This window comes from Rutidosis leptorrhynchoides, chromosome 2, assembly GCF_046630445.1.
Source record: "Rutidosis leptorrhynchoides isolate AG116_Rl617_1_P2 chromosome 2, CSIRO_AGI_Rlap_v1, whole genome shotgun sequence".
Lineage (NCBI taxonomy): Eukaryota > Viridiplantae > Streptophyta > Magnoliopsida > Asterales > Asteraceae > Rutidosis > Rutidosis leptorrhynchoides.
This window is the reverse complement of record NC_092334.1, coordinates 517,446,364-517,467,488: the sequence shown is the minus strand read 5'-3', so window position 1 is coordinate 517,467,488 and position 21,125 is coordinate 517,446,364. Positions and strand designations below refer to the sequence as shown.

The 21,125-nt window shown below is 35.3% G+C and overlaps 1 protein-coding gene across 1 annotated transcript; it reads right to left on the bottom strand.

The window, feature by feature from the left end:
* Positions 1 to 337: 337 nt before the first annotated feature.
* Positions 338 to 19,667, bottom strand: LOC139889550 (pleiotropic drug resistance protein 2-like). Its single transcript, XM_071872495.1, has 20 exons — positions 17,813 to 19,667; positions 17,344 to 17,461; positions 16,596 to 16,843; positions 15,869 to 15,932; positions 13,181 to 13,728; positions 12,757 to 12,845; positions 12,584 to 12,668; positions 12,198 to 12,488; positions 11,066 to 12,057; positions 10,612 to 10,772; positions 10,409 to 10,512; positions 10,117 to 10,282; positions 9,865 to 10,028; positions 9,221 to 9,553; positions 2,520 to 2,810; positions 2,281 to 2,364; positions 2,062 to 2,195; positions 1,730 to 1,957; positions 962 to 1,388; positions 338 to 732 (listed from the first exon to the last, which is right to left on the bottom strand). Exons 1-20 carry the CDS (start codon positions 19,358 to 19,360, stop codon positions 463 to 465), a joined length of 6,345 nt encoding a protein of 2,114 aa, XP_071728596.1. The 5' UTR covers positions 19,361 to 19,667; the 3' UTR covers positions 338 to 462.
* Between the last annotated feature and the right edge of the window lie 1,458 nt (positions 19,668 to 21,125).

Genomic DNA, 21,125 nt, shown 5'->3' with positions numbered 1-21,125 from the left:
TTTCTTCATCTTTTCTTCTTTCCGACAAAATGAGGCGCACGCCTCAGCCAAAAATCGGAGTGCCTCGGCATATGAGGCGTACGTTTCTAAAACACCATCGAGGCGTACGTTCCAAATCGAGATTTTTCAAAAACGTACCGAGGCGCGCCTCGAGGCGTACGCCTCAACCGTTTTTCTAAACCATGTAGTAAAATAGGAAAGACATGTTAGCTTATTCGGTTGTCCAATATGATTGTTATAAAACTTATAACTGTAATTGTAAACTCAAAATAAATAATACATACAATACATTAAACGAACATTACTAGACATCAAATATACCAATTTTATTACCACGAATAAGCATACAACAGTTGATATTGATATTAAAATTATTATGGAACAATGACCATAATTATCCCCATAATCACACGAATCAAAAAGTATCCAAAAGTTAACTCAAAAATCAAATTCAAATTTCAATCATCTTCTTTGGAAGTTTAAGGCTCTGATACCATATACGAATACACCGAAGAATAAGAGCACCCAACCAACATGAGCTAGAGCAACGTATCGAAGAAAATCGTATTCGTATCCTAGATATTCCTTTAGGTATAGTTTAACTTCCACAAGCCCGTGTTTAGGCACTTGAACGAGGGTCGATTTGTCACCTAATTGAGATGTTATAAGCCCGTAAATTGTCCACGCCACCGGTGAACCGTAATAGTACCATCTCCACCATATTGGAATTTGCTACATAAGTTGATCAATATTAAATATGATTACATATTCATGATGCATCAATACTTCTAAAAAGTAAAAAGATAAAATAAAAAAGTAAATAAAAAAAATACTTGCTGCTGAATTTATTTTTGGATGGTGTCAGAAACGGTTGCAAGATAACTCAGTTAGGTCGCGTATATTAGAATAAATAAATTGTGCCTAAAAACAAAATTTTGTTGGCGAATAAGGAAACACTCACATTTCTTGTGATAAGGAAACCAGAGAAGAGGTTCCAAAAGCTGAGGAAAAACGACATAACGATTGCAGCGATCTGATAACTTGGAGTAAGAGCAACAAGCATCATTCCATATAATGTGAAGTATACGAAGCACATGAAGACGTAGTAATAGAACCATAAGAACTTGCCAAACTCCCATTCGAATCCAATCATATAAAAAAGCAGAAGACTGTAGAGAAAAGTTTGTATCCCAACGTATATAGTTTCTACTAAGGCTTGAGCAAAAGCATATGGTAATGCAGAATACATTCCTGCTGCTTTTTCACGGTAGAAAACTGTTCGTTCAATAGCAACGACTGATTGAACCGCTGATGTGTTTGTCCCACCAAGAAATAAGACAGCTGCGTACATGGCTCCCATCAGATTTGACAGATCTTGTTGTTTTGATCTGTGTCAAGTAGAGTTGTATTGTTGGTTAATTGTTTATAATGCTGAAGAATATAGCATACGTTGACTTTTCAAGTCAAATCACTGGATTTCCAGACTAAAATCTGAAAAGTTTTGTGGAAGATTTCAAAAAAACTCAGACTAGTTTGACTTAAGGTCAAAAAACTTTTTTATATATAGCAAAATAGGCTTAATTATTCAAACAAACGAGGTAAACAGACTCTTCAGGCTACTCGGGGAAGTTTGACTTAATTGTTGACATTTCTCAAGATTTATTTTGAATCTTGAAATAAATCCCTAGTTATAAGTTTGACTTTGTAATATAGTAAAACTCAAACTTACATTTTGGTTCCTTTATCCCAGAAGATGACCCCGAAAATAAGACCGATGACTGCTGTCATAAAGAATCGAACCACATTGTACTGAGGGTTCCGCCAGTACGACCAATGTTGTTTCCAGAAACATGCTTTGAATTGTTCGAAAGACGGTTGTGAAAACTGTGTAGCAAAATGCAGATCCTGAGAATCTGGTGGTGGTGTGCTCAATTCTTGAATAAGCTTTTCATTCCTCCTGAATAATCATCCATGAAACAGAACAACATAAATATCTAATCTAAATTTGTTTACAAGATAAGTAAAATATGTTAAAACAAAAATCTTGAAGGATTTTGCTACTTGTATTGATCAGAATTCGCGAATATTTCAGCAAAATCAACTCCTAATTGAACTTCAACCGCTGTTGAACTGACATCTAACATCCATGTTGTCGGATTGTTTCCTTCTTTGATCTTGGTAACACCATCAATAGACTGTAAATTAAAAGGTTTAAAAGTAAGAATTTTTATCGAATTAAAACATCAAAATGGATATAAAAAAAGATAGTTTGATTCTAACTTCAAAATACTCGACAAGAAGATGTGAATATCGTCCAAGAGGTCCAGCATATATCACTTGTCCTCCTCGTTTCATCAAGAACAACTGCATAAAATTGCGATTTTTTCAGTTTTTAAGCAAACCCGAATGATCAAGAACCATAAAGTTGCGATTTTTTCAGTTTTTAATTAAACCCTAATAATCAAGAACCATTCAAAATCATCAAGAAACAGTAAAAGGGATCGATTGATCAATCATACCTCATCGAACGATTCAAAAATGTCTATGCTTGGTTGATGAATGGTGCATACAACGGTTCGACCTGTGTCCACCGTGTTCCTAACCGCTCTCATCACAATAGCAGCCGCTCTAGCATCTAGACCAGACGTTGGCTCATCCATGAATATGATTGATGGGTTAGCAACGAGCTCAACCGCTATAGTCACCCTTTTTCTCTGTTCGGTTGATAAACCGTCCACACTTGGAAGTCCTACAAGCGCATTTCTTATCGGACCTAGTTCGACAAGTTCCATTACTTCCTCTACAAACATCTGAGTTTCACAACACATATGTGTTAGAAATTTAGTGTAATTGAGGGATTTAATCTATACTTGTAAATGGGTTAGGAGGTACGGAGTGTACACCCATTAAGTGATAGATTGCCCGGACCCGAAAATGGTTTTCCATTATCACAAATTTGAGTGATTACGGAAGTATTATTCTTGCACTAGGTGGAAATAAAACAAACAACTTTATATAAAGGATTTGTTTTAGATTTGAAAACGATTTCCTTCATTTGGATGTTTGAAATAAAACAAATAACTTTATGTAAAGGATTTGTTTTAGATTTGAAAACGATTTCCTTGATTTGGATGTTTGAAATAAAACAAACAACTTTATGTAAAGGATTTGTTTTAGATTTGAAAACGATTTCCTTGATTTGGATGTTTGAAATAAAACAAACAACTTTATGTAAATGATTTGTTTTAGATTTGAAAACGATTTCCTTGATTAGGATGTTTGAAATAAAACAAACAACTTTATGTAAAGGATTTGTTTTAGATTTGAAAACGAAATTAGTTAGTGAAACATCTCCATCGTGGAATAATACTTGTTTTTGGGTGCCTATAAATAGAGACTATCATTTATGAGAATAAGATATACGAAAAACACCTTAATACTCTTATGCAAAAGAGTTCTTGTTTACTGCCAATAACAAGAACTAATCTCTGTCTTATCCCAAAGTAATATTCATGTAACCCAGGCAATAAGGGTCGAATAATTACTTTCGGAAAGTGATACCACGATTCAGTGATTTATCCGGCTATCGATTATTTTACCCTACACGAAATCTCAATAAAACCTCCAACAATCGAAAGTAATTATTCGTTATAATCGATGGCGGCTACGATGAAACACATGACGGCGAATTTCTCCAAACTTGATAAGTTTGAGGGAATTGATTTTAGGAGATGGCAAAAGAAGATGCACTTCTTTCTGAGCAGCATGAGTGTGGTGTACGTACTCAGCACACCAATTCCTGAAGATCATGGTGATGATGCCACTATTGAACAAATTCGGAAAAGGTGCAAGTGGGAGAACGATGACTACATCGCTAGAGGTTTAATCCTCAATGGTATGGCTGATTCCCTTTTTGATATTTACCTAAATGTTGAATCTTCTAAAGAACTATGGGACTGTTTAGAAACCAAGTATATGTCTGAGGATGCTTCTAGTAAAAAGTTCCTTGTTAGTAATTTTAATAATTACAAGATGGTCGATTCTAGACCGGTCTTGGAACAATACAATGAGCTCATTCGTATACTTGGTCAATTCACACAACATAAGATGAACATGGATGAGTCTATTCAAGTCTCAAGCATAATTGATAAACTACCTCCATCTTGGAAAGAATTTAAACATTCTTTGAAACATAAGAAGGAGGAGTTAACTCTTGTTGAGTTGGGTAGTCATCTGCGTATTGAGGAATCCCTCAGGTTGCAGGATAATGACAAGCCAAAGAGCAACGAAGTTGCTGGTACGTCTGTTGTCAATATGGTGGAACATAAAAAGTTCACTAGTAATAATGACAAAAAGGGCAAACGTAAACATCGAGGTTATAACAAGGCTAATCCGAACAAGAAGTCTAAATTGACTTGTTGGAAGTGTGGTAAAACTGGACACATAAAAAAGGATTGCAAGGTTATTTTTGGTAATAATAATGCCAAAGGATCTAGCACAAGCGGTTCGGGAAATGGTTTAAACAACCACAACTCGAAAGGTCAGAATATATTTAATAATTCAAATAAGAATTATTATGTTTCATATATATCTGAGGCTTATTTTGTGCAGGATGATGATGTCGCGTGGTGGGTTGACTCGGGAGCCACCACCCATGTATGCAAGGATAGATTTTGGTTCAAGACTTACGAGTCCGTGACTGATGGATCAATTCTTCATATGGGAAATGAGTCAACAGCCTCTGTTCATGGACGTGGAAGTGTGGATTTGTGTTTTAGTTCTGGAAAAACTATTTGTTTGTTTGATGTTTTGCATGTACCACAAATAAGAAAAAATTTAGTTTCCAGTAGTGTGTTAAATTGTTGTGGTTATAAACAAGTGATTGAATCTGATAAGTTTGTTTTGTCAAAACATGGTATGTTTGTTGGTTTTGGTTATTTATGCAATAGAATGTTTAGACTTAACATTAATCACTTGAATGTTAATTTTGCTTTTATATCTACTTCTAGCATAAATAATTCTACACTTTGGCATGCTAGACTAGGACATATACACTTTAAAAGAATGCAAGATATGTCTAAAGATGGATTAATACCGGTTTTTGACATGAACAATGAAAAGTGTAAAACGTGTATGTTAACAAAGATCACTAAGAAACCATTTCAAAATGTACATCGTGATACTGAAATTTTGGAATTAATACATAGTGATTTATGTGATTTGCATGCTACTCCTACTTTAGGAAACAAGAAATATTTTGTGACTTTTATTGATGATGCTTCTAGATTTTGCTATGTTTATTTGTTACATACTAAGGATGAAGCATTAGATAAATTTAAAATATTTAAAACTGAAGTAGAATTACAACAAAAGGCTTTGATTAAAAGACTTAGAACAGATAGGGGAGGTGAATACATTGACCAATCGTATTTCCAATCCGTTGGTATTATCCATGAGACCACAGCTCCTTATACTCCACAACAAAATGGTATATCTGAAAGGAAGAATAGGGTCCTTAAGGAAATGGTTAATTCCATGTTATCCTATTCGGGTTTAAGTGAAGGATTTTGGGGGGAAGCTATGTTAACAGCTTGTTATTTGCTTAATAGAGTTCCTAACAAAAGAAACAAGATTACACCTTATGAACTTTGGAATAAAAGGAAACCTAACTTGAATTATCTTCGTGTATGGGGTTGTAGGGCGGTTGTAAGACTGCCTGATCCCAAAAAGAAAAGTTTAGGTGAAAGAGGTATAGATTGCATTTTTATTGGATATGTTGAACATTCCAAGGCATATAGGTTCTATGTAATAGAGCCTAATGAATTTGTCTCAATCAATTCTGTGATTGATTCAAGGGATGCAATCTTTGATGAAAATCGATTTTCATCTATACCTAGACCAAAGGATATGATTCCAAGTAACAATGGAATCAATAAGGATTGTAATGATGAAGTCTCTGAAAAGGCTGTTGATCAGTCACTTGAGCTTCGGAAAAGCAAAAGAGAAAGGAAACCTAAATCATTCGGACCAGATTTTCAACTATACTTAGTTGAAGGTTCTAGGGATGATGTTTCTACCCAATATTCATATTGTTTCAATGTTGATGATGATCCTAAAACATATGATGAAGCAATGAGGTCTCAGGATGTTGCATTCTGGAAAGAGGCAATTAATGATGAGATGGATTCCATCATGGGCAATAACACTTGGGTGTTAGCTGATCTACCTCCCGGTTGCAAACCTTTGGGTTGCAAATGGATCTTCAAAAAGAAGATGAAGGTGGATGGAACTATTGAAAAGTTCAAGGCAAGGTTAGTCATTCAAGGCTTTAGACAAAAGTCTGGAATTGACTATTTTGATACTTATGCTCCTGTGGCACGTATCACTACCATTAGACTGCTGATTGCTTTGGCTACAATTCACAATCTGGTTATTCACCAGATGGATGTGAAGACAGCATTCTTGAATGGTGATTTGGATGAGGAGGTTTATATGAACCAACCTCAGGGCTTTGTCATGCCAGGAAATGAAAGCAAGGTGTGCAAACTTGTGAAGTCCTTATATGGTTTGAAACAAGCACCTAAGCAATGGCATCAGAAGTTTGATGAAGTAGTTTTATCTAGTGGTTTTAGATTGAACCAAGCAGATAAATGTGTGTATAGCAAATTTGATGATTCTGGTAAAGGAGTTATAATTTGTCTATATGTTGATGACATGTTAATCTTTGGGACTGACCAAAGTCAAGTTGATTTAACAAAAGAATTTTTGTCATCAAAGTTCTCCATGAAAGATATGGGGGAGGCTGACGTTATCCTTGGTATTAGGATCAAACGTGAAAGCAAAGGAATTTCAATTTCTCAATCTCATTATATTGAGAAGGTGTTGAGAAAGTTTAATTGCTTTGAATGTACTCCTGTGAGTACACCTGTTGATCCAAGTGAGAAGCTTATGCCTAACCAAGGTAAAGCTGTATCACAACTTGAGTATTCTCAGGTGATTGGCTGTTTGATGTACGCCATGACATGTACAAGGCCAGATATTGCTTTTGCTGTGGGAAAACTGAGTAGATATACTAGTAATCCTAGTACTCATCACTGGCAAGCAATTAGGCGGGTACTGAAGTATTTAAAGAAAACTATGGCATATAGTTTATCTTACAGTGGATTTCCTTCTGTAATAGAAGGATATTCTGATGCGAGTTGGATAACCAATATTGAAGATCATTCTTCAACGAGTGGTTGGGTGTTCTTGCTTGGGGGAGGTGCTATTTCATGGGCTTCTAAAAAGCAGACATGTATTACCAACTCAACGATGGAATCTGAGTTTGTTGCTTTAGCTGCTGCTGGTAAAGAAGCAGAATGGCTTAGAAACTTGATCCATGAGATACCATTATGGCCTAAACCTATAGCACCCATGTCTATCCATTGTGATAGTGCTGCGACATTGGCAAAAGCTTATAGCCAGATGTACAATGGAAAGTCTAGACACTTAGGTGTCAGACATAGTATGATTCGTGAACTCATCATGAATGGGGTGATTTCTATAGTGTTCGTAAGGTCACAACAGAATTTAGCTGATCACTTGACGAAGGGATTGGCAAGAGACTTGGTTGACAAGTCTGCTGTGGGGATGGGTTTAAAGTCCACATAAATTTCTAATTATAAGATACCCAATTCCCTTCTGATGAAAATTAGAAGTTGAATTCAATGCGGAAGGCTTATACTTAGAAATTTGGAGTACATAAATTTTATATCATCCCAAGGTAAGGTATGTACTCGGACCTGCTGAAGGTCAGGTTGAAGTCTAGCTTCTTAATAGTTCATTTGAAAAAGTGCAAGAGCAGGTGCATGACTGAAGTGAACTACCTATGTGAATGTGAAGTTTTGCCGCTTCAACAAAGCTTGGACTTTTAGCTTTGGATACATTCATGAAAGGATATGGACACATGGCTTGTAAAGTGTCAGGATAGCTTTAGAGTATTTGAAAACTTATGTGTATGTTATTTTCAGTTATTCAAAATGGGTTGAAGGGTTCAATTCTTAGAACACCCTGATTCTCGAATATTTGGAATGTGTAATGTACTAAGGTGAAAATTCAATCTTCAAGATATTTTCATTTATGCATGAGTTTTTGTTTTAATTTGTTTAATTCTCATGAAACGAATTGCACTAAATTGGGGAGGATTGTTAGAAATTTAGTGTAATTGAGGGATTTAATCTATACTTGTAAATGGGTTAGGAGGTACGGAGTGTACACCCATTAAGTGATAGATTGCCCGGACCCGAAAATGGTTTTCCATTATCACAAATTTGAGTGATTACGGAAGTATTATTCTTGCACTAGGTGGAAATAAAACAAACAACTTTATATAAAGGATTTGTTTTAGATTTGAAAACGATTTCCTTGATTTGGATGTTTGAAATAAAACAAATAACTTTATGTAAAGGATTTGTTTTAGATTTGAAAACGATTTCCTTGATTTGGATGTTTGAAATAAAACAAACAACTTTATGTAAAGGATTTGTTTTAGATTTGAAAACGATTTCCTTGATTTGGATGTTTGAAATAAAACAAACAACTTTATGTAAATGATTTGTTTTAGATTTGAAAACGATTTCCTTGATTAGGATGTTTGAAATAAAACAAACAACTTTATGTAAAGGATTTGTTTTAGATTTGAAAACGAAATTAGTTAGTGAAACATCTCCATCGTGGAATAATACTTGTTTTTGGGTGCCTATAAATAGAGACTATCATTTATGAGAATAAGATATACGAAAAACACCTTAATACTCTTATGCAAAAGAGTTCTTGTTTACTGCCAATAACAAGAACTAATCTCTGTCTTATCCCAAAGTAATATTCATGTAACCCAGGCAATAAGGGTCGAATAATTACTTTCGGAAAGTGATACCACGATTCAGTGATTTATCCGGCTATCGATTATTTTACCCTACACGAAATCTCAATAAAACCTCCAACAATATGTAGTCACTAATCAATGACACTAACGATAATCAGTCAGTAAATCAGGGACCATCAACGTACACTTTTAGGTAAATCAGGAATATCAGTGTGATTTTTTAAAAGATAAGGACGAATGGTGTAATTTCGTGAAAACCTCAGGGACTATCGGTGTGATTTTTAAAAGATAAGGATTGTCGGTGTAATTCTTATATATACGCTTAGTAGTTAAAAAATATAGCATCTTTCTAGGTACCTTTCGTGTTGTTTCATCGACGTCTGAAGCTAATCGAAGCCAAGCAGAATACAAGAGAGATTCATAAACAGTGACATGAGGTGAATGAATATCGTTTTGTTCGCAATAGCCGCTGACACGAGCGAAAGTCTCTTGGTTCTTCGGGTAACCCGATATGCTAATACATCCCTCGATATATCCTCCGGTTTTTCTTCCCGCCAACACATCCATCAACGTCGTTTTTCCGGCACCACTTACTCCAACTAAAGCTGTCAGAACCCCGGGCCTGAATGCGCCACTCACGTCTCGTAATAGCTGCAGACGATCCTCCTCTACACCCTGGCTTTTCATTTCCTAATGAGTAACAAACATAAGACCACACCAGATTAGATAATTAGAATTAGATAATTAGCTGTAATATAGATAGCATGTTATTAGTGTTCGGGTGACGTGTTTAGGCTAAAGGAATTGATAAGGTGATACTCGCATGTTTTATGTGGTTGTACAGTACAACATATAAAGTATATTTAGCGGTGTATGAATCGCTACCATGTTTTACTCTTAGAAAATATGTGTCGTTGCCAGTGGTATGTATATAAACATATACCATTTAACCTAAACATATAATCAAAAACATAACATTATCGAATGCAAATACGACTTACAGCAGGCATATCGACATAGTAGTTCACATGATCGAAAGCAAGAGACAACGGCTTGAAAGGCAACACCATTCCTTTTCTATAAGGTTCAGATTCAGTTGCCATTTTCACCAACTTTTTATTCTTCTCATCTTTATCATCTGTAATCGATTTAGCATCCACCATGGCTGCATTTCAAAGTTCAAAAAAGACAGTCAAATACGTTTAAAATGCAAGTATGGATTCATATATCCAAGGAGATTAGTGTTGACTTACGGGTCAAGTACGTAAGGGCTATTACGAAACATAGGTTGAAGATGAGCGAGAATCCAAAGAGCGCTAAAACACAAATCCAGTACCAATGTCCTTCGGTAAACATTCCTCTAAACTTTAAAAGTTCTTTCCCGACTGTTGATTCTCGATTCTGTGCGTTAAAACTTGGCTGCACAATATCATTAACCAAAATATGTTTATAACTATAAATGCTAAAATACTTCAACTTAAAGCTGTTTACATTTTTCTACATCGATTAATAACATCTTCAGATCATTAATATGTTTAAACTTACCGCACTCCATCTTTTATCAAGAAACTCAACAAGAACGATAGCATTTTGTCCATACGACATGGGAGAAAGGTAATATGCCCATTGCATCCATGGTTGGATGTCATCTAGCATAAAAAAAAAAGAGTACATTAGTACAATATCAAGATAACTGATATCTTAGTTGAATAATATATTCATGTACGAATTGAAAGTTAACTACTAACCTTTAGCGATAATAAATCCACCGAGAACGAAAACCAACAACAATGTTAATGTGCCAAGAGTGTTGGCTACAACCTGTGTTCTTCCTAATGCAGCGATGAAACGAAATAGACCTAAAGCCATTTGATGTATACCCAAGTATGCCAACAGTTGCCGGAAGAAACTGTAACATAACAATTACAAAAACACTAAAATTTGTAATATTCGGTACATCATTTGATCCAAAAAGAATTTCAGGTTGACTTCTAGAAGTCAAACAGAGGATGATTCAACTTGGAAAGTTTTAATTTTTTCGTACAAATTGAATTCTTGAAGTTAAATCATAAAACAATGAATGAAAACATATAATTTAAATCATAAAAATCATCTGAAAATTGAATTCTTGAAGTAGAAAGACTGACCTGAAAGATAGTCAATAGTCAGAGTCAAACTACACAAAAGTCAAGAAATGCATACCTACTAGCAGAAGGAGCAAACCCAACAGTGTAATAAGTAAGCACGATCCAAATCCCGGATTCAAGAAGCGAAAGAGGAAGTCTCAGAAGCCAAATCGGAAGCGCAAAAGCCCAAGCAGGATAAAACAACGAATCCCGTTGCTTATAAAACACTGGCAACCGAAAGATCGTTAATGCAAGTTCTGCCATCCCGTTAAACATAACGTTAATCAAACTAAAAAACAGCGCCCCGTAGAACTTTCCACCGTCATCAAGACTACCATATTTCATTGTCGTTCTAAAAAACACGGTGAAAGTAAATAAAGCCATGATAGTGATTTGTGTAGTCTTGAAAATGTACACAAATGCATTTCTCTTCATTAAAAGCCATTCTCTAGATAAACATGCCTTGAAGAGTTCTTTGTTCGATATTCCGTACTTATGATTCACTAATGCGGCCGGGTGTGCTCTAGACTTTTCGTAAGGAACATGAAGTATACCCGCGATCTTTTGACCCGTATGGAAATTTTGAAAAAAATGAACAAAATCGTCAACAGAAACATATCGATAAGCGATACTTTTATTGTACCAATACTGTTCTTGATCTTTTCTTGATGTGACTTCCTGTAAGAAGTCTGCAACTCCTTTTCTTTCGGGGCATTTGAATCCGACGTGTTCAAAGAATTCAAGAACGTCTTTTCGTGGGCCCTGGTAGACTACTTGACCTTCTGATAGGAGGATGATGTCATCAAAGAGTTCGAAAGTTTCGGGTGCAGGTTGAAGAAGCGAAATGATCATTGTAATGTCCATAATATGAACCATTTGTCTCATGTACTTTACAATTTGAAAAGTAGTTGAACTGTCTAGACCCGTTGAGATCTCGTCCATGAGAAAAACCTTCGCGGGTCCCACAAGCATTTCACCGGTGGTTACACGCTTTTTCTGTCCTCCAGATATTCCACGTCTCATCTCGTCTCCCACGAGTGTGTCTGAACAAATATCTAATCCAAGTAGCTATATGATAACAACAATCTAGTAATTAGTAAGTGCAAATATCAAATAACTGTGCATTAACATGTTGTACACTACAACATCTTAATGCATATTCATGGTGGAAGATGGTGAATATATCACTACCCAAGGAAAAAACGTACCCTAAGAACATACTCGGTGACCAAACTAGATTCTTGTCCAGATATCGCTATGGATTTCATGAAGGCGTCTAGTTCAGGATCTGGTTTAATTCCTTCGGCCTTTTCTCGTCTTGACAACTCAGCCAACATCTCGTATCGTGTCCCAACTCCTAAACAACGTCCAGAAAAATCGATGGTCTCCCTCACAGTCATTTCACCGTGGTGTAAGTCGTTTTGGCTAATATAAGCACATGTCCGTTGAGGAACGAATTCATTCATTTCATGACCACAATATGTTACCTTTCCCGTAACCTACGCATATACAATAATACAATTCGTGTCCAAAAATGAGTTTCTATAAGTAACCAAAGTTAAGTTGTATAAACTATTATTGTTAAAAAGGTTACCTTTAGATCCTTTTCTAGCTTTCCGGCTAGTCCTTTTAGCAATGTGGTCTTTCCTGATCCCGGAGGCCCAAGAAGTAGAGTCATTCTAGGAAAATAATCAATTTCGTGAGTATCGTAAATTGAAACAAGTGAAATTGGACCTAGAAACGTACGGATTTGCACGAATTTCTTACCTAGATGGTGACACAATTCCGGATATGTCATGAAGGATCTTGACAACTCTTTTCTTCGATGGGAAAAGCCTCAAGAATCCAAGAATATTCTAAAAATATACGATTAAAAAGAAATTTAAAAAAATAAAAACAATAAGATCAAGAAGTTCAAGAAGGATGTAATGCTTATAAATGAACAGAAATGGTCATGCTTTATCTAGTCAAATGGGTCAATGCCTCAATGGAGTCATAACTCGCTAAAAGAGTATATAACTGGTTACTCGACCCACCCATTTTGACAGCTCTGTAATTGTATATTAACATTTCAAGAAATTCCCTCAAGGGAATCATAATTCGCTAAAAGAGTATTATAACTGGTTTCACAATCTGCCCATTTTGGCACCTCTAATTCTGTAATTGTTTTTTAAACTCTTCAAGAACTTACCTCAAACGAATTGATAGTAGTATTGAGCAAGGTTGGAAGTGCTCTACTACCCACGAATGCAACCCCTTCGATCGACAAATTCTCATATCTAACTTCGATCCTCGGAATATCAATTCCAACTCTATTAACACGGTCTCTAAGTCGTTCAAGAAGGCGTTCATTGTCATTATCAATCGTTTGTTGTATATTTTTCATCAAATGTTGTCTTTCTTCGGGTCCAAGATTCGCAACATCAATCTCTTCTCGAATAACTTTCCCATTATCCAAAAAGTTAGTCAAGAATCCCTTTTTTAACCGATCATAAGTCGGGAGTCGTTCAATAGCAGCCCACATGAGCTCATCTTCATCATCTTCTCTTCCATCTTTTTGAAACACGTCAACACCCGGTGTGGTCAACACTTCACGGATACCAGCCGTGCCCCAACCCTTAGTGCTCCCAGAGGCTAGACTACCTCTTCGGCTCAAGTTGCGGCTCATATTACGGCTCATGTTACGGCTCATGGTCCGCATCAAGTCATCTCCAGCCAATGCTGAAGCCATTTTTAGAACTTCAGATGGAAATCAAGAAACTTTTTATATGAACATAAAGGATATATATATAAACTGTATGTATTTCTAGAGGAAAAACGTGATATTTTTAGTACATCTGAATTTGTGTTTTTATAGTGACTTTAAATGGTGATTACTAGGTAAACTAACTAGATACATGACAAAAATCAGCATACAATACATAGATATAGATATACTATTGTTATTATACCTGGTTTTGTCATGTTTTAGGATTCTTGCTATCAATACTGTTGACCAAAATAGAGTATGGAAGGTAGAATAGTCAAATAGTCAATTAAACTATCAAGAATTCAAAATTATGAACATAGGTTTCGAAAAGGTCGAAAACGGAGTTAACCAGGTTAGACTGCGTACATATGAGTAAAAATACTGTCTTACTCAATAAGCTAAAAAGGGAAAAACTTATGTGTTTACATGTTTAAGAGGTCAATTAGTCGATCGAGAACTTGAAACTCCAAATTAGCAAATTGAATGGTAAAACAAAATTACTTATACATCAAACTAAACTATTACATCTTCAAGGTGTAAATATGTAACTACGTAAGTTTCTACTATTTTATTTTTTAACTTTTTGTTGAACATGACTTGTGTACGATCAACATCACACATTTTATTCTCGAAATTGTATTATCACCAACACAAACTGTGCACATCTTATGTGACAACGCATATGATATTTTGTTATATTTTTGCCACTTTATCCAGTTTTTTGTCCTTAATCCGTCAAACAAGATTCAAACAAATGGATGAAGATGAAGAGTTCTTTTCTTTTTTGGTAGAGTCTAATATTTAAATGTGAAAAAAATGAAAGAAAAAAAAATTGTCTAGTCAAAGGTTTAGTATAATAGGTGTTAATTGGTATCTTGTAAAGTATTAGGTTTGAGCTTCAAATCTTCTTGATTATTACAAAGAGTTCACTGTCATTGAACGCTGATTACATCGTACCATATGAACGATGAATTTCATACATAAGTTGGATCAAATAGAGTTGATATTTCCAACAATGATTTTGATAGATCCACACAAATTTAGTAAACTATCCTTAAAAATGTGTTACACAATTTGAGGGTATTACAGAAAAAATGTAATAGCCCCAAATGTTAGTGGATATATTAAAAACAATGTTGCATATATCACTACCAATGTTTGAACGCAAATGCACAATATCTGATTACCTGGTGGCGTAAATTTGAATTAAAAAAAAAAATACTTAGAATCTATTCACTTTACTCAACAACAGCAACAAAACCCAATTCCACAAAAGTGTGGTATGGGGAGGTAAGATGTAGACAATCATTACCCTATTCTAGAAGAAAGAGAAGTCATTTCTCCACCCGGGTCTTTTCTCCTCTGCTTACTATTGGCATTTTTCCAGAATTCATGGCCAAAAAAGTGAGTGAAACACTCTAACAGTAGAGAAAGTCTTCTCTCTCAATCAATGTTGTATGAATAGAGAGATTGGTACCGAATGGACCTCCGGTCAATAAGTAAATTTGAAAAAAAAGTGTGAGACGTCATGAAAATGGTAGAATTAAATTTCCATAGGTTTTAAACATGTTTAAAGTTCAATTTAGGCTCTAAACGACAGTCAAATCGTCAATAAATCAACGGTTGTTGTTGACTCGAGAGCCAATTGTTCACTTTACTGAGTATCCGATGATTACCATCAAAGTATATTCAAAAAATTAAGGTGATTCTTCAACTCCATGTGGAAAAGGACTTTACAATTCTGATCCAGAAGATCAAGTTTGTCTCAATGGATGCTTGTGAGCCACGTTATAAAATATGGTGTTTCACATGAGTATCTCGAATAGATAATTTATTAGTTTTATGGTATTTGATTAAAGATAAACAAAAGTTCATTCCGCGTTTACGAATATTATCTTTAATTATTTTTTTCTGTTAGGAGTTTTGTCATTTCAAAATTCATAAAACACATTCAAATATAATTGATACTCTGTAGTTCTCATTTTCTAGAAAAGAAAGGTGGAAAATTATAAATTATATACTCCTTTTTCTTGAAAGAATTTCCTGAAAATCACAAATTGAACACATTTTCTAGTTTATTTAAAACGTAAACCTAAAATCCTATTATGTGCCTGTTTGTAAAACGTAAACCTAAACCACACCTGATTGACATTCTTGCAATCTTGCCCAACGATAGCAGCCTAGACAGCAGAGACTGCAGAGGTAAAGGGAACATTACGAGTATAAACAGTCCGATGTCCCCCATCTACAGTATGAACGCATGTGTGATAACAACTAAATCCCAGGTTTTTAGTTTCAAGTATACTAATACTAAACATAATAAAAACACACTCAAATATATGAAGGTAAAGTGCACAAACAGCAACAGACAAAAACCCAAAGTATCTTTTGATTGCTAGTTTGCTACCCCTAATTTACAGGATTATTAATGTTTAGATATACTAGTTAATTCCCTCATATAAGTTTGTTAGAAGTCTGCTAAGTTAGTACAAGCAATTAGAAGTGAAATAACTCTGCAGGCGAGACGATAAGAACCAGAGTAAATGGAGCCCAAACAGCCATGCAGTAATAGACCCAACCAAGTTATACCTAGTCTTCTTTTTCTTTAATTTCTTTTCTCGATATTAACAAACTAAACTAAACCAAATCTCCAACTGTACAGCTTTTGGTTAGTAAGAAGGTACCACTAAGGATGCAGAATGTACATGAAATCAAGATCTGTACAGCAGTTACAGTACTACCAACCAGCTTTCATGGCCAACATGCAAAAAACTTCCAACAGGTTAGCTTGCATCATTCCCCATCCCACATGCTTATATAGAACAACCACCTTTCAATTGGTAAAAATCAGTCAAACCCGAGCTAGCCACGAAAAAAGAGTTCCATCAATAGTATCATCCACTGATCCAGATGATGCTCTTGCTTCTGAAAATTTTAGTGCCATGGCCGCCTTGTAAGTTAGTAGGTCTGCAACCTCCATTAGTAGCTGAGCTCTTTGACGCTTCATAATTGCACCCACTTCAGCCCTGTTTGCAGCTGCTACAGTTTCTTGAACTTTGATGGTGACATTCTCAGCCTCTTCCACCACGTTCTTATCACATAATGCTGCCATAAACATCATTTAAATTTAAAAATAGTCGATATGTAATTGAAAAACAAGGTTAAAAACAACAATTTAAGGTTATCAAAACATCCATGATTATGCTGGACAAGGTTTGCATATGTAAATTGCAATTAGATTACTCAGTGCTGCAGAACTCGAACTTACTTGGCGAGTACTCGGTCAAACTCGGTTAAACTCAGTCAAAACTCGGCCAGAACTCGAGATTACTCTGGAAATTCATTCAAAAGTCGGTTAAAACTCTGTAGTACTCCAAAAACTAGTCAAATTTGGTCAAAACTCGTTTAAAATGACTGAAATCAAACTTTGTCAACATCCAAGTACTCCCGGGAGTACTCCCTAAAAGTCTCAACCAACTACTTCCCGAGTAGCGTTATGCAACCTTGAGAATACCGGCAAATAATTTTTAATTTTGGGAGGCACAATGAAATGACTACTAACAAATAAATTCAAGTTAGAAGTCCAGGTAGACGAAGCAACAAACCTTTCAAGAAAGTAATCTGCTTTCCTCTTCCGGCTTGGTTTCCACGTTGCCTAAATGATCTCTTCTTGCGCAAAACAGCGTTGAAATTAGGCTGTCCAGATTTTCCCGGTTTGTAAAACTGCCACGAAAACCAACCACACTTGTTAGATAAGTAAACTTCAAATATGACACATCAGAAACGTCACAATAGTCAGTACTCATCTCATAAAAGTTCAAAATAGATTACTATTACTATTGCTATCACTACTGAAATAATACAAAAGTTGGAATCACATTTGACTATTTAAATAAATAAATGACATTGGACGTATAGTGTCCTGGTTGAACTCACGCAACAAATACATAACTACCCTGTTTGGCACAGTGACCCATTAGCCAACCCACATGACCCAACCACTTTACCACCTTTACTAGATTGCATGCATTACAGAAGACAAACAGCAATATTATACATTAGACTAACTTTTACCTGAAACGCTCGAATAAGAGCTGAATGCTTCTTCTTCTTCCGTTTAGTCATCCAATAATCATAAACAACTTCCAAAATTTCCTTCGATGCCAGCATCAGACAACGATCAACAGCTAATGTCACATCAGAATAATCATCTGGACTAACATAGATCCCTTTTTCATAAGCATCGATTATTTTCTCAAAAGTATCATTATCAACTAGTGTATCACATTCAACATTAAACTTATTCAACCATTCATCATCTTCAGAATCCATGTCATACACTGGATCACTCTTTACCAGCAATCTAGAAACTTCATCGCCTCTTAAACGGATATATGAATCAGGCAAATTAAACGGTAGATATTTCTCCTCTGCATACCCTTGTACTTCATTCACCCTAGGCACAGGTATCATACTCGCTAATGAAGCCTTCATTTCAGTTCGTTCATAACATTTTCTGTACAATTCTTTGAAAATAACCCAATCTTGCCTATCAGGAAATTCAAGCTTCCAGCTTTCATCACCACCAGCCCAAATTATGGCATGAGTTACTCGGTTGCAAAAACAGGGTCTCATTACGTTTCGAGCTTCAACCCTAAACCTCTCAACCCCGTCTTTTTTAACCAGAAGAAACCACTGATTAGGATCCAGCATTTCAAGGGTTATAACAGCTCCATTTTGTCTATAACACCTGTCTGATTCTATCACCAAAATACTCGCATTGCAACTCGCTGAGTCTATATCATGATTTACTTCTTTAACTTCTTTACAACAATTACTTCGTATCGACTTAAAAATCTCAGGGTTAGACTTTATAGGCAAAAACATAGCGCCGTCCGCAAGACCACCACTGGATTTCAATGGTCCAATACTTTTTCTTTGTTTTCTTGACTTCAAAGAACTTCGTCTCTTTCGAATACCACAGTTAAAGGTAGTTCTATTCCTTGGCCGCAAATTAGGTACATTTAACTGCGTCCGTTTAGAAACTATAACCTTCCGTCTCTTCCTTTTTCTAGATTTAGACTTCAGAGAAGGCTCGAACGGAACATTTTGAAGTAAATCAGACAGCGTCTGTACGGTAACAACAGTCTTTCTGGACTCCTTCCTAGAAAACTTCATCCCAAATTTTTTATCTAAATTATCAAAATAATTATTATTACTAGACGGACTCCTCTTCCGCTTCCTAGTATAAACCAATCCCCACTGACTACTTTTCGTTCCAAGATCACCATCATGTTCACCATTCTCAATCAAATCATTTTTCGTCGAATCAACAAACATGACTTTACGTGATTCTCCACCATCAATATCCAAAACATTCTTATCAATTTCTTCATCAGATTTACACCATCCGTTTCTCTTAACCTCAACATCACCACCACTACCACCACCAACACCACCATGATCTAACAACTCAATCCAATCATGTTCTACATTCGCAACAGCTAAAGGCGCTTTTCGCATATGTTTAATAACCTCGGGTGTAGTAGACAACCGTCTCCCTGACCTCAAAACCCTAGCACCAAAAACCCTAGTCCTCCTCCTCATCTCCACCAACGGCATCTGCACCGGCACCTTTCTCACACTATTTCCCCTAATTCTATCTCACTGTCTCAAAATTAGGTCAATTCATAACCCTAACTAATTTCCTACTCGCTGAAACTATAAATTAAATATATACATAAATAGAATTAAATAGATATTAGTGATAGATAGATATAAAGATATAGATATATGTATATATTGGTTTAACGTACCAGTGGAAGGTGATGGTGGAAGAAAGTGATGAGATGTGGCGGCGGTTATGGAAGAGGGGTAAATGCGAAGAAGATGAATAAGTTTTGGCCGTTGGATCAGAATCCCTAGGGTAACTGTTATTACTGAGTTTATCTTATATTTTTATTTTTATTTTATGAAGAAAGAATGCAAATTAAAGATGCAAAAATTAAACAGAAAAAATAGAAAAATTAGTACTCCGTGTTAAAAGAAATCTTTATGTTTCATTAATTGAAATGGATGGATATTCATTTGAATCCATAAATTAAGTTGAGATTCAAGGGATCAACGAGAGCGCGACATATGACGCAAAAATTACATGTGATTGAAAAACAAAAAATTCAATTCTATTTTTTGAAAAAATTAATAAAAAATTTAAATCTTTTTTTTTCGAAAACTTTATTTTAAGAATTTTTTTTTTTTACAATCACATTCTGCACAATCACATGTGATTGAATTGTACAATCACATGTGATTAGATTTGACATTCATAATCACATGTGATTGGGTTTACAATCACATGTGATTGACATACAGAATTACATGTGATTGTAAAAAAAAAAAATTCGGAAAAAATAAAATTTTGAAAAAAAAAAATTTTGAAACTTTTTTCCAATCACATGTGATTTTCGGGCCACATGTCGCGCTTTGGCCCTTTGATTTCAATCAAATTAATGGATGCAATAGATTACAACTCAATTGAACTGAGATTTTATAGTAAATATATCATGAAAGTGGACTATTGTAGGGATAGGCCCATCGATTGCGATGTTTCTATTCCTAGGTCGTGTATGGACTCGGGTCCATTGTCTTTGGGACCCGGTTCTAGTGCTACTGTGTTAGTGTTTTTTTTTTAAGGCAAACTAGTGTTAGTGTTGTTAAGGAGCCAAATTCGTTCGCTTCCGTCGCACTTAAATTCGATAAACTTAATGGTAAGAAACCTATGTTTGAGGAGGCGGATAAAGGGAAAAAATCGATGTTCAAAGAGGTGTTTACGGCGTTCGAAAAGATGATGTGCAAAATGGCTGTTGAACCGGTTAAAGCAACTCTAATTAGCTCTAAGTGATCCGCCTAAAGAGAAAGTTAAATCTAGAAAGCAAAGGAAAAAGAATAGACCAGTACAAGATGCCGAAAGAATATTTTTTAGTGAATTCACGAAGGATGTTTGATGTTCGAGATTTAATATTTCATGTTGTTTGCTTTTTGAGTGTTCTATATGGTATCAAATCTGGTGCTCGTCTGGAAGATTGGTTACCCTCTATTTTTTTTCTATTGTATATGTTGGTTTTAGGTTGATTTGTCACACTTTGCTCTTGACTGTATCGTGTTTAGAGTGTGAGCTTTAGTTTAGTTTATGGTTTGTTAAACTCGGAAGTTCTTTCGTTTGTATATTTTAAAGGGTTTTCATCTTTTGGATGAAATCATTTTCTATTTATAAAAGTTCTTCGTTTTTTCGACAAAAAAAAGTTATATGACAAAAATTGCTAAAATAGTCCCGAATTTTTACATTTTAGCTTAAATGGTCACACTCAGTTATTTGCTGCATGATTAG

What these genes read in the sequence shown, in the direction of transcription:
- LOC139889550 (XM_071872495.1), bottom strand. Translation starts at nt 19,360, where the DNA reads ATGCCGTTGGTGGAGATGAGGAGGAGGACTAGGGTTTTTGGTGCTAGG. An exon ending in TTTTTGAATCGTTCGATGAG is followed by an intron (nt 2,365 to 2,519) that starts GTATGATTGATC and finishes AATTTTATGCAG; the next exon opens with TTGTTCTTGATGAAACGAGG. An exon ending in TTCTTGTCGAGTATTTTGAA is followed by an intron (nt 2,196 to 2,280) that starts GTTAGAATCAAA and finishes TTTAATTTACAG; the next exon opens with TCTATTGATGGTGTTACCAA.